The 14,670-nt window shown below is 33.9% G+C and overlaps 1 protein-coding gene across 1 annotated transcript in view; it reads left to right on the top strand.

Annotated features, from left to right (window-relative positions):
• Window positions 1-995: 995 nt before the first annotated feature.
• EPYC (epiphycan) overlaps window positions 996-14,670 on the top strand; it is a 42,770-nt gene continuing 29,095 nt past the window's right edge. Inside the window, exons 1-2 of the mRNA XM_032171678.2 lie at window positions 996-1,021; window positions 3,387-3,564. Coding sequence (XP_032027569.1) covers window positions 3,400-3,564 — 165 coding nt within the window. The 5' untranslated portion in view covers window positions 996-1,021; window positions 3,387-3,399. The remainder of the gene's footprint in view (window positions 1,022-3,386; window positions 3,565-14,670) is intronic.

Here is a 14,670-nt window from a genome sequence, read left to right as displayed (position 1 = left end):
AAACCTTCTTCTCTCCCATCACTTGGCCCAGGAGTAATCCCGCTTTCAAAATTCAATACATCTATTCACTTGCAGACATGAAAGAAAAGATTCCTGAAGCATAAATGAGAACAAAATTCCTAGAGTTATCTAAAGCATACCAGAATACAAGATGCAACTTTCACCTTTCTCTAGGACTTATGTAATGTAAAATTGGGGTATGGAAATTTAAAGCATATCTTTTTCTTTTCATATTTGTATTAAAGTTCAATTTTACAAACCATGGAAGTTAACAAGAGCTTAAAATAAAGCTTCTATTCTAAGGAAAAAATGTGTAATTTGATTTATTTGTCTATGATAGATAAAATAACTTTTTTAAAAAAGAGCCCCTTTTCTCCCCAAAACACGCAGATCATATTTATGCATTACTTCTGGGCATAATTTTTTTAAAGTTATGCAAAAGGTTCATTTTTCCCTGCTTTGCTATCAAAGCATTCCATGCAATCAAAATAATTGGGATATCTTTTTTTAGTTACCCAATATTAAACAGGTAAGGTTTCTGCAACACATACCAAATTTCACTTAACATTAATGAAAAGTGAAGAAAGCAATTCAAGACTTCAAGTTTTGGGAAAATTATTTCTTATTAGAACTAAAATATCCATCTATAATATCACTGTATACATGAACTTCATTTCTTAATTGGTGAATCTGTTATAGGTGAGGTATGTTAAATCCAACTTTTTCCATTAAAAAATTTTAAGGTGATACTTTGGCAATTATAACTCCATTAACATAATTTCAAGAACTTTATATGCTATGTAATTTGTATCCTACTGCTTAGTTAGGGGGACTATAAAATAATTTGGGGTTTTTTAAAGACTGAGAAGTATTTCTCAATGTTAGGTTTTGCAAACAGAAAGTTGAGTGTTATAAATTCCACCTCCCACAGACCAGAATTCACATCCATTGGTCAGGGGCAAATACCACTAGCTCTGCATCCTCAGTCACTTTGTGCCATTTCATCAAGTCAGCGCCAAAGGTAAGTTTTTATACTTGCTTTCTTCTTGGGTCAGACTTTTTTCCCTACTATAACAACCTTTAAAAAATAATTTAACTTGCCTTAATATCGTCTGGTGAACTTTGATTCAATGGATTTGGTTTATTTTTGTTATTGACTTTGTATTTATATTATTCTTGGAAAATCCAAAATTTTGAATTAGCTTAGGAACTAATAACGTACAGCAAATAGTTAATCTCAGCAGTCATGAGATGCCAATAAAATTATAGTAGTTTCCATTATATGCCTTAAGTAAAGTTTCCTGACACAGACCACATTCTTTGCCAGTATAGACAGGCACTATTGATTGATATTAATTGAAATTTTATGAAAAGGGAGGAAATAGTGAAATTTCAGGAGATTAAAAGTATTGTAATGATTACATGACATTATGCATTTAAATTTTTTTTGAGCTATATATTGAAAGTTTTAAATAGACAAATTTTAAAATATTAAGAAATGGTATAAAGTGAACACAAAATTAAAGTTTTAATTAAGAAACTACATTAAATGCTAACATAATTACTTGAAGAAAGGAATATAAATTGTTTAACTAAACATAGATAGGTGCTCTTTATATTTTTAAGATTCACACAGACTGCCTTATAGTTGATAGCTCTAGGAGTGATGCAAAATGCAAGTAAATTCTGAGACGTAGCCATATGTAATCAAATACAGTATGACATGAGAAAAAAGGCCAGCAAGTGTATAATTTCTTTGAACAATGGAAGTTGCCAGAAACATATAAGGAAAATATTTTTTTTAAGTTGGTAGTGGCTTCTGTTAATATTTCCAACTTGATTATGGGAGAATTGTTCCTGGAAGATTTGCAAACCCACTGCCTTATTAAGTAGGACTTCGTTGGTAATTGCCTACAACAGTTCCAAATCTGCAATCCTGCAAAGACTTCTGCAAAGGCAACTGAAATAGAGGCTTAGTTTATCCAGTGTGAATAAGAAATTTATTTGAAGAAAGCATAGGAGAGCTAAGAAGGAGCTCCTTGTACTGCTTCTTATTCTCAGAGGTATTTCATATCCTTCTGCCTAAACCTGCTTCATAAAGACTTTCTTTCAAGTAACTGAAGGTCATTTTGTCTGCCAGTGCATTCAAGTTTAAAAGTAATATTTATCATGAATTCCCTTTTGTATGTATGCATAGGTACTAACACCACAGGTACTGTTCTTAAAGTAAACACAAGAAGTGTGTCCAAAATGTAAAAGCTTCTAAAATTAGACATGCTTGATAAAGAATTTTACAATACTTTGCCTACTCAATAAGGGATCACTAGGTAACATTTTGGTAAGACTAACTTAAATGTTTCAAATTAAACATGAAGTTTTTTTTCTAAACCAAAATGTATTCAAATGAGTATATACAGAACTAAAAAAATAATTAAAATTATAGGATCTCGATTGAATCCTCAAAAAGCATAATGTTATAATGGAAAATAAGAATTGTGCTTATTAAGGAATTAAAAAACAAAGATGGCTATAATCCCATAGGCATACAAGGGAATCTTGCCAAATAGTGCCTTTTAAACATGTATTCCTGTTGGTTCTGAGTTCAAATCTTAGATAGCTATTAAGAATTAAATAAAATACTGAGGTCTAAAGGAAATTTTTCTTCTATTTCATTAGGAACATTTTGAACAATATTGCATGAAATACTAATGTACATAATAAACAATGTATGTATTTATATATCTAGAGGCTACAAAGAAGTAACAGAAAAAACAAACAAAACCTTGTTACTTTGTTCTGAAGAAGGCCTTAGGCTTAAATGTACAAGAAACAGTTATAAGCCCTATTTTGTTTAATTATTTTTAAAACCCCAATGCCTAAGCCACACTGTGGATCACTGAAATTGGAATTATTTGTGGATATCCTAGTTGTATTACCAGTCAACTCTGTCTCAGTTTCTTCACCTATAAAATGGTATGACAGCTGCAGTCATCATCACCAGCATCATCATTATGCTCATCATCTTCAACTTCATATCCCAGAGTTGATGAAGGATCTTAACGTTTATTAAATGGTAAAATTATTAGATGATGAAAAAGCTTTTGTGAATAAGCTCTGTTTTTCTCTATAAAATAAAATAAAATTTTACTGTAATTAAAATATCCACTGTAAAATTAGAGACAGGTTTGTGAATTAATTTGAACATCTGGCAGCAATGGTCCTAGGAAATCAGATGATTTTGTGTGTTATGTTTATAAATTATCCATGGAAGGAAAGCTACCAGCTTGAGTTCTTTGATATTGACACTAATTTATCATTTCTATTTAGTGCAAACTATTCATAAGTTATCAATTAAATATTTATGCATTTTAATATTTTATAATTAGGAAAGCTTGAAAAATGAAGACATTAGCAAGAATTGTTCTGGGACTTGTCATCTTTGATGCTGCTGTGACTGCCCCAACTCTAGAGTCTATCAACTATGACTCAGAAACCTATGATGCCACCTTAGAAGACCTGGATAATTTGTACAACTATGAAAACATACCTGTTGATCAAGTTGAGGTAATTGATCCTCCTACTCTTGAAACTTTTAAAAGCATGGGATGAGGAATGACTGGGGTCTGTTCTCTTCAAATAGATGTTTGGTTTTTTTTATAAGTGGAAAGATTTTATGATAATAATTTCATATTAACCTTGTCTCCAAAACATGTTCAATCTTTTGGAGGTTAATACCAGAACAGTCTTTTTTTTTTTTTTTTTTTGAGACAGAGTCTTGCTCTGTCTCCCAGGCTGGAGTGCAGTGTCGCAGTCTCAACTCACTGCAACCTCCGTCTCCTGGGTTCAAGCAATTCTCCTGCCTCAGCCTCCTGAGTAGCTAGGACTACATGCACATAGCTAGGACACACGCAGCTAATTTTTGTATTTTTAGTAGAGACGAGGTTTCACCATGTTGGCCAGGATGGTCTTGATCTCTTGACCTCGTGATCCACCCCCCTCAGCCTCCCGAAGTGCTGGGATTACAGGAGTGAGTCACTGTGCCTGGCCAGCCTTTTGTTTTTTTAAAGTTCATGTTATTTACTTCAAATTTTATTGCCAAATTGAACATAAAAATGTATTTCTGTGAAGTTAGAACAGAGAAAATTAGAAAAAGTCAATCAGCAAGGAAAAGTTAAAATGGTATGCATGCAATGATGAGGAAAATTTGGGGTAAAGGAGAAAGATGTGAGATTGAAATAAACCAGAAGAAAATAAAAATACAGAGAAAGAACAATAGTTCGGAACTCCACTGTAGCTCAAGAGTGAATGTGCTTCCCTAAATAACTGATTGTCTCTCTGGTAGTAATGTAGAAATTGGCAAGGTTGTAGCCTGCTCCATAAATCTGATATGACATGCTCCTTATTAAATACAAGGCTTTTAATATAACTAAAGGATACAGGCTAATTTTTATGAATCAGAAAGCAAACAGACCTTGAAATGCAGGAGTGTAACTAATGTGCAACACTGACAAAGACTAATTAACTATAAATAAACAAAAAGAGAAATTATATCACCTTTAAAGGATCATAACATATTTTGGGCAATCTTTAAAATGTAAATCTTCTTAGAATAACTACTTTTGATAACCAAGCATAGAAAATATTTAGATGAAATTGTATATTTAACTTGTATTGCACTTAGATATATCTTTACTAAGAAGATACTAAAATTTTTCAATATTGTTTATGTTGCCTTATGAATACAAGAGTCAGATTTTCACAATGTGATAGTTTTTAAAAATCTACTCCCCTCTCCCCCTTCTCTCTCTTTCTCTCTCTTACTTTCACCCTCACCCTCTTTTGACCCTCATTTCATCTTTCCCTCCCATTTTTCCTCTCTTTAGTAAAGTTTAGGCTCAATAGCAGATTATTTTTCTTCTGCACGTTTGATTCTGACTCATTTTCTAAGTCTTTATTAATATTCACTGTTTGATTTATTTCACTGTATGGATTCTGTCTGTTAACAGGATTTTCTGATGAGAATTTATGGTTGATAACAACAGTCTTGCCCTATGTGACTTCTATATCTCCAATGTGATGCATCAATGTAGAATATAAGATGAAAGTTTTTCAGTGGTTAACTCATCTGCCTTGCTTCTTCTTTCATCTTGCATAAAAACACATTTTAAGAAAAAATTTTAGTGCATTTCTGAATTTATCTATCAAATTAAACATTTTAGTTCAAACTTATTTGTCATTTCCCCCCAAACTATTCCAGAGGATCAAAGAGATTTGATGATCACTGTAACTGAATCTTCTATTTTGAGTAGGTTTTGGGAATGGTTTCAAGAGTGCTGTTTATTCCTTTCACAAGACCAAATACACAATAGAAAAAAAAATGCTGTTTGGGATCATGGCTTCTCTAGGCAAAAATGAAAAAAATGACTATATCTGCAGAGCTCTTTTAGCCCATCCCTTACCATCAGGATCATTTTCACTGCCCATAAAGCTGTAGGCATTCTCATGAGGTTCGGACATTTTTCATGACATCAAGAAATTTAAGCTAACAAACATACCTATATAAAGATTATTTAATATACAACATTATCTTAGTATCTGTGTTTTCTGGAACAACAGCTTCCTGTGGAATGCCAAATATAATGTGAAATACCACATATAAAGCATTGCATCTTTACATACTTCAGCCTTTACCACATACAAACAACTCTAATTTTACACAGAGCCCTTTCTGAGCAATTTTACTTCAAACTAAACTTAGAATCCTCACTGACTGAGGGATCCAGAGAGCCACTAACAATCCCTTGTGGTTGACTGAAATATATTAGTTATCCCTTACTTAACATTCCTTGGTGATGAACTCATCATCAGAAAAACCAGTTTGTAGGTAGACGGTATAGATATAGATATCAATAGGCATATACATATGCTATAATAACTCTAATGCACAAAATAAAACCTGTAAATCATTTTTAAAAATATTTATAGGGTAGATCTAGTAACAAGAAATCAACCAACTCACTCATCCATTACCTAAGAAAAAAAGAAATACAAAAACAAAAATATGTGATAAAGTAAGTAAGATGACATGAGGAACAAAATTTAGAAGAACTTTAGCTCAGATATTAACAAATTAAAATGAATTGCTTTTCAAACAAGCAAAAAAACAGTACACAATTTCTTATGGGGTGATGTGAAGTAAAGATGATAGATCCAGTCATGTGAATAGATTAATAGAGTTATTCATGACATGAATTTCTTCATGCAGTCCTGGAAGTCCAGATTTCATTGACTCGTGGTAAGCATATTTATCTCATTTTTATATATTAAGGTGAGTTGTTTCAAATATTCTTGATTTCATATGAAACAATCTGACTAAATACTACTAACATAACCAATATAGGGTACAATTAAAGAAAAAAAAATCCATGGTAAGTAAAGCACATGGAAAATGGTAGGATGAGATTCTTCATATTTTTTTTAAATCTCCAATGGCAAGGGTATATGTTTCTGCCTTTTTCAGCCTAGAATTTATCTCATCTGTAGAATAGAAAACTTTTATTCTAAAATTATAAATTTATAGGATAACTGAACAATGCCTTTAACATATATGCCAGTTTCTTATAAGTTATAAGACTTGGCATTTTGGACTAGTGTAATAGACCCTTGGTTTAGGCTTTGGCAGATTAATTCTTAAGGCCTTTGATGTATGTTGTAGGCAGAATTCTAAGATGTTCCCTAAAAGGCCCATTCCTAGTATACCAATGCCCTCTATAATCCTTAATATCATGGGTATTTGGGGATATCACTTCTATAATTGGGCTATGCTATATGGCACAGTTGAATTTAAGAAAGGGAGACCATGTAACAGGGCCTGACCTAAACTCATGAGCTCTTTAAATCAGCATCTTGATGTCAGAGTCAAAATTTGAAGCATGACAGAGATTCAAAGCAAAGTGAACTGTGTGTTGATGACTTAAAAGATAGAAGGACCAATTTGGTAGGGAATGTAGAAAGCCTGTAAATGGTGAGAGAAACTGATGGCCAGTAAGCATATGCAGTCCTCAGGCCTATAGACACAAGGAACTCTGAGCTCTGCATGAGACGACAGCCCTGGTCATCACCTTGACTTTGACCTTGTGAGACCCTTGGGAGAGAAGCCAGTCAGGTCAGGCCTGAACTTCTGACCTACATAAACTGTGGACTAAAAAATGGGTGTAGGTTTACTAAGTTTATGGCAATTTGTTATGCAGCAGTGAAAAAATTAAAACAAGATAGAACAACTTAAAAGTTTTTTATCTGAAAATCAAATTTGAATTATTCCACTGTAAGTGTTGCATTTGTGAGTCTAGGGATTCAGGTGGTCAATAAGTCAAACCATCCCCAAAACCCAGGGGAAGAATCCCAGTTGAACTTTGTTGATTTCTACTGATAGTGGTAGATTTATTGCCTCCTGAGTTGTTGAGAAAGGGTTATTAAATTATTTGTGTTTGAAAATTATATTCAGTAATATAATTTCAAACTGATGATTTGTGTGATTTATCATGATCTAGAATATCTATCATCCATTGTTTTCTATATTAGAAGCAACTTTTAGACCCAACAATGCCATCAGAGTGCTATATATTACCCAGTACATACATTTATTGGTGTGACATAAAATGGTTGCAGCTTTTACTGCACTTTCATTTTACTCTAGTGCTGTGAATAGGAATTGGTTGTAGGCTATATGATCAAAATGTAGACTTTTTGCTTTCTGATAAACTACAGCTAACCTTAAGTGAGCATTTATTATGTGCTAGGTGCTGTTCTAGTCATATTACATATATTACCTCATTTATTTCTCACAACAAAATTATAAATTGCTATTGTTATTCCTAGAGAATAGATGAGGATTTTCAGACAAAGAGCAGTTAGGTAAGTAACTTGACTAAGATTAAAGTTAGTAATTATATATCCTAATAGTGATGCTGTCTTCTCATATCACAAAATAATTTCCAAAAGGGTAATAAAAGACTATTATTCTGCCCCCATTTTCTGTCAAGCTCTAAATTGTTCCTTTAACTTGATATTTGTTTTAGTTGAACTGAATGCCAACTACTCGACGACTCCTAAAAGGAAAAGAAAAGCCTTTTTCTATGGGTAGATAATGTGAACTAGAGGTAACCTTTATAGATAACCGATTCTGTTATCTAATTATTGTAAGAAAGAATGGCATAAGACTACTTCTAATTGTAAATATGCATTCCTCAACATATATCTAATTTCTGGACTATAATTTTATATTTATCATGTATTTACTAGTCTAGGAAAACATTTTTCCATTTGCCTTAAAGGGTTCATCAGAAAACTGCATTGTTCAAAAGTTGATATTCTTTGAGGGGTTTAAATTGAGATAGTCTTTTTGATGAAGGTTGGTTATTTGATGTCTCCATTTTCATGTTATAGTTTTAAGTTATTTATATTTCATTTTGCTTAGGTTGGAGGGGGCTTCAACTTGTTTTCTAAGAACAACATTAGCCCTACCTATGAGTAATGCATTTTTCCCGCAAAGTGCTTGGTAGCAATTTTAAGATGTATAGAGGCTCTATGGAAGGATGTCAACATCCATTCATCCAGTAAAATTTTCTTGGCTTCATCCAGATTAATAAACTCCTCCTCACTTCTACTACATTAATTAACGTAGCCTTATATAATTACTTTTACTTTTCCTGTACTACCCCTGTGTATTCAATAAACACCAAGAAATGTTATACTACAAAGTGCTATAGAGCTGTTAATTGTATTTGCTGTATGATGACATGGAGGGCATTTACAATGACACTAAGCAATGGTCTTTGTGGAGATGTGTAAGAAAAATTTCTCTCAGGTCTCAGTGTCAGATGGGTTACAACTTCTAAAAACAGTTGCTTCCTCTCTGGGTTCTGTATTGGTAACTGTGCTTGTCATTATGGCTTGCCTGCTCAGCAACCTGGAGCCCAATTTTTGTCTCAGTCTTCCCTGGTTTCATATAACTTCGCCTACCTTTATTTTCTTGTCACCTCAACTACTTATGTAGATTTTTAAAAAGTATTACCATATGTTGTTTTAAAACTGTCCATATCCTTTCTGGAATGATATGGTATATGCATTCATCAGTAAATAACAGTAACAATGAATAAAGGAATATCAGTAAAAACTGGTCATAGAAAATTTATTGCATGAGAGATGCTTTCCTTGATATTACCCACCAATGATCTTAAAATTGAGGCAAATTCTCTTCCACGGACAGATAAAGTGGCTAGATTGTTTAAAATCATCCTTGTAAAGAAAAGCGCCATAAAATACAACAGTTACAGATGATGAATTTTTTAAAACTCTAGAAGATTTTTGAAAGGAATGAAAATTATATTTAGCAAAGTTGTAGGAATGGTAGAGAACTCAATAAAGGCAGTTGTATCAATTAAATTTTGAGGGATGGTTTCTTTTTATTTGTCTTTATTATAATATGGTACAGTGCAAACTAACCAAGCCTCGGCACCAAGCAATATACTCCTATAATAAACCTGTGCATGTATCCCCTGAACTTAAGGTAAAAATAAAATTAAAAAAAAAATAGATAATAACTTTGGAATATATGTTGATGCTCTGTAACACCAGAAATTGCTTAAGGAGAATCAAGCTAATTCCGGACAACTTCCAGAAATCAAAGTACATTTTAGATAATGATATATAAAAAGCATCTTAACATTAATTTTTCTAAATAAAATAAATTGGTATAGGACTGCATTGATGTTAAAGGGTAATTAGTCTAGGAAATTGTCTCTGTATTTCGTGAACACAAAGTACTTATATTAGTAATATTTATACTATTCTGGTGGCAAAAGATATGCAACACTTATCTTTATATTTAAAATATATCCTACTTTGGCCAATTTATACAGTATAGTTTCAAGTTTCATACATATGGTTTGCATACTCAACACTTTACGTTGGAAGAAGAAACTTTAACACAATCAGCCTGAATTAAATATCTTTTTCCAGAGTATGTGAAAAATAAAAGCTAATCTCTCTCTTTACTAAAGATGATCTACAGGAAGGGAGGAAAGAATTTTGCTGATGAGATTTTAATATGGTTGTCTCATTGACTTTCCATCAGATTCTTTTAAAAACAGTGTTGAACTATTTAATTCTCATCCTAAGCTATAGTATTTAAGAACCTTAAAAACTTAAGCAACAAAAAATATACACTCATGTAGGCTCATTGGGAAAACAAATACTGATAATCTTTGCTAGTGACTTCTTCATATTTGTATTATATATTATTTATGAGACCACAAACATAAGATAACTCAAATGACTAACCCTGGAAATAAGATAATATTGTAACCATTTAATAAGGATAACTGCAGAACAGAATTTTGCCCAGAGTTTTCATCTAGTAAGTTTCTGAGTAAAATTTAATCCAGTCTTTTAATGCTAAAGGAGAGAGACTTTGGCCCTAAAAGCCCCCATTCTTTTTCTGCTGCTTCTGTTTAATCTTTACTTCTTTGAGCTGTGTCCAATACTGAGGTTTCTTTTCTCTGAAATTAAGTGATTTGATTATTAAGAATCAGAAAAACAACCATTTCCAAGTGATTACAATCAACACAATATTCAAACATCTCTGTTAGCTGTCAAAGTGTTTAAAGGGGCAAGAGGTAATACGATCCTTCTGAACTGAAAGCTGCTTTGTCAGGAATATGAGGATTGAGCAAGCTGTGCCAAATACATTTCTTCTTAATCTATTTTCAAGATAAAATAGAAAGTAAGACATAGGTTCATTGCCAGGTATTCATGGTTACGGTCGTTTAGATAATTAATGTAGATCACGGAAACAAATGTGAGCACCCGGCTCATGTTTAAAGCAGAATTTCACTGTGCTTAACATATCTATATATCAGTATGTTAAACCCATAAAAATACATCTTTAGTAACTCAGGCCAAACAGTGCAGAGCCTTTTAACGCCTTTAGAAGTCAATTGTTGCCGTAGTGGTAATACAGAGGAGTAGCTTCAAGATTAATTTATTCAACTGTATAGAACAAATTGAGAGATAGATAAATTCAAAATTTCATTTTGTTTAATGAAAACCTTAATTCTGTGCCTGAGTAAAAGTCCAAATATTCTGGATTTCAAATGCGTTTTTTTTTTTTTTTTAAACAAAACAAGGAAGACCAGTAATTTAAATATTATCAGCTGAATATTATCTGCTCTAGGTCTGGGCTTTCTCATTAGGAATTGACTGGTGCAATGGGTATCCTAAATTAAGTGAATAAATAGGTACAGATACTTCCTTTCCAATTTGGCTCTGCTTGAGCACATAACCATTAACACAAATACTAAAGAATAACGGGAGAAACCATTGGCTTTGGGTGTTGCTCATTTCTACACCCATTTCCTCCTCATTGGGAGACAGTCCTGTCATAATGCTGAATAACACAGGGCCTAAAGTCAGACTTCCAGATGTAAGTGCCAGGTCTGTCACACAAACTGTATAACCTTGGGCAAGTCATACAACCTCTCTGGGCCTCAGTTTTATATTTAGAAGATACCTTTTGAGGATTAAGTAAGATAAACATGTTAGCTGTTTAATAGAGAGCCTGGTACATAGCAAATGTTTAATAAATGCAAGTAACTTTACCATTGAATCACTCACTCAATTAAAAGCCACTGAAGCTTATGTGCTAATGATCACAGATGCCTTAAAGGAAGGGATGGGATTTGGGCTATGATGAAGGCTAACCCCCATGGTGCTTGGGTTCACACTAGATCCACTTACCAATTTTTGCTGAGAGCCAAGAATTCGGGAAGGCAAATTAAACCAAATCTCTTCCTGTGCCTTGGCATTTTCAGTCTAGTAGTCTTATAAGTATTTTCAGCACAATAGAGGAAGTTTAAAAAGACACATATAAGGTATATGTATACAAGATCTATAGCTATCTATTGGAATGTAAGTTTTTATGAGTTCACTCACAAAATGCATATGCCGAGAAATGATGTTCTTGAATCTGTCATTAGCTTTAAACCTGGCAGCTAATCTGAGATATAAAGTATTTACATGTTTATCCATCAGCTTTTCTTAACAGTATTTAAGGTTACTTACATGAATAAATGCTATAATGTGCACACAAATTAACACAAAAAGATGAAAATATAAATCTTAGTACAATAATTTTATCTCAAAATATATATAATAAATGTATTATATATTATTTTCTATTACATTATCTGCTATATCATACCTTATATATATATTACTGATCATGTGTTATGAGGTGACAAATACAAACTAAGAAAGTAAGACAAAGAAAAAATAACAATTGGGAACATAATACAAAGCCAGGAGTCAGATAGATATATCAAAATTGAAACCATTTTGTAACTCATAGAGATGCATAAAAATAGTAAAGTTTTTCTGGGCAGTAATGCTAAGTTTTAGGGGACCCCTATACTTGCTCCCACTATGTCCTATCTAAATTCAGGATCAGGTGAGAAGGAGAAATGGGATTCACACAGAAATAGAGCTCAAAATGTTCTATTTTATGTTGATAAACACAAGGTGTACCTCCTGAATTTAATGCATGACTTCAGTGTGAAGCAAGTAAGAGCTTCCTAATACAAAACTTCAGAAATAAACTACGCCATCAGTCACAGGCAATGCTGGCCAGCCACAAGCCTCAGGACAGAGTCTACCCCCATAAATCTTTGTTCATGCAGGGGCAAAATGAAATGTATGCAATTGATAAGACAGTCAAATCTCCCCAAAAGGGAAGGGGAACCATGGGGCCAGTTCCTTCTCTCAATCATCAATTAGCTTAGGAGCGAGAAAAGAGATCAACAGAGGATCTAAGAAGAGATTTGATTGTTCTAGAGGAAAGTCATAAGATGGAAACCAACTTGGTTTAGCCTCATCCAGATGTTGGTCAGTTTATGTCCCTTGACTCTGGTCTGTAACCTGTGTACTCAAACACAATTTGGAGAAATGCCCCACTAAGAGTTAAATTATGAAGCCACATTTGACGAATATTAGAGCTGTTCTTCTCTAAGTGTGGTCCCTGAACTGGCAGCATTAGCATCACCTGGGAGCTAGTCACGACTACAAATACTCAGATCCCACTCCAGACCTAGGGAATCACAAACTCTATGGAACGAGCTCAGTGAACAAGCCAGATCATTCGATGAGCCTATGATTTAAGAAGAATTGAACTTGGAAAATTCTCCCCAATATAATGTTCCTTCTCTCAGAGTAACATTTGAGATCTTTCTGTTTTCTGGCACAGTTTGTAAATATGCAATGTTGGCAGAATCAGTCATCCAGTCTTACCTGAAGTTTTTCTTTCTTTCTGAATACTTGAAGGCTTTGAATTCCCATTTTTGTGCTAAGACCTGTCTTTCTGGCACTTGATGCTGCATGGCATACGTGTTCTATCATATGACAGACTCTCTAGTGAGCAAGTATTTTCAGCCAGAGGATTCTCCAGCCTGGATGTTATATGCCCAGTGGCTTCTCCCTATTCTCCTGCTATGGATTTCAAGAAGTCTACCTCTGAGAGAGTTTTCTCCATTCCCCATGCTTTTGTCACCTGAAGCAGGAATTTCTAATCCCCTGGCTGTGCAGTTCTTAACAAGCTTTGAGGCCTGTCAGGAACCAGGCCACACAGCAGGAGGTGAGCGGCAGGCCAGCCACCATTACTGCCTGAGCTCGACCTCCTGTCAGATCAGCAGCAGCATTAGATTCTCATAGGAATGCAAACATTATTGTGAACTGCGCATTCAGGGGATCTGAGTTGCCTGCTTCTTATGAGAATCTAATGCCTGATGATCTGAGGCAGAACGGTTTCATCCTGAAACCATCCCCAGTGGATAAACTGTCTTCCACAAAACGAGTCCCTGGCTCCAGAAAGGTTGGGGGTTACTGATCTGAAGAATCAACCTCAGCATATTTTCGAGCTGAAGTTGCTGTTGATATTTTTGAAGTCTGTGCCCCAAGGAGCCTAGTAAAAAACATACCACATTCTCCTCAAGACTTTGTTCAATAGTTCAATGTTCCAGACTTAATTAGTGTTTCTGTCTCCTACATCCTAGTCTGCATCATAAGTCACTTCTCTGGTGCAGTGATTCTCAACCTTGGTCACATATTTGAATCAGCTCTAGAGCTTTTTAAAATCCCAGTGCCTAAGCCATACCCGGGACTACTGAAATTGGAATGATTTGTGGATGAGACCCAGGTTTGGTGTTTGACTTTCCTCATCTATACTTTCAGTGTCACATGCAGTTGTTTTAAAAAAAATTAATATGCTTCTTAATTTTACCTCTTTACTTCTCTAGTACTGTGTCCTCTAGAAAAATAACTTTCTTTTAAAGTTATTTTTTATTTTCTTTCTGTTCCACACCTTCATTTTCTGGCATAGTTCTCTACATTCTGTAAATCAGTAACTTATGAATCTGCTAAAAGTAACACTGTCCAAAACATTTTGGAAATCTTCACATTTCTGAGTTGGATATTTTTAATTGGATATGTTGTCCCATCGGACTAATTTCTAAGCCAGAATTGGGACTTCACTTGTTATTGTCCTGCCTAGCCCTCCATTAATACGCCTAATTTTCACTGGATCTTCCCTAATTCCGCATTTCTCATTCTCACTCCTAGGGC

This window comes from Hylobates moloch, unplaced genomic scaffold, assembly GCF_009828535.3.
Source record: "Hylobates moloch isolate HMO894 unplaced genomic scaffold, HMol_V3 SCAFFOLD_12, whole genome shotgun sequence".
NCBI lineage: Eukaryota > Metazoa > Chordata > Mammalia > Primates > Hylobatidae > Hylobates > Hylobates moloch.
The sequence above is the reverse complement of the archived record's forward strand: the minus strand, read 5'-3'. Positions and strand labels throughout refer to the sequence as shown.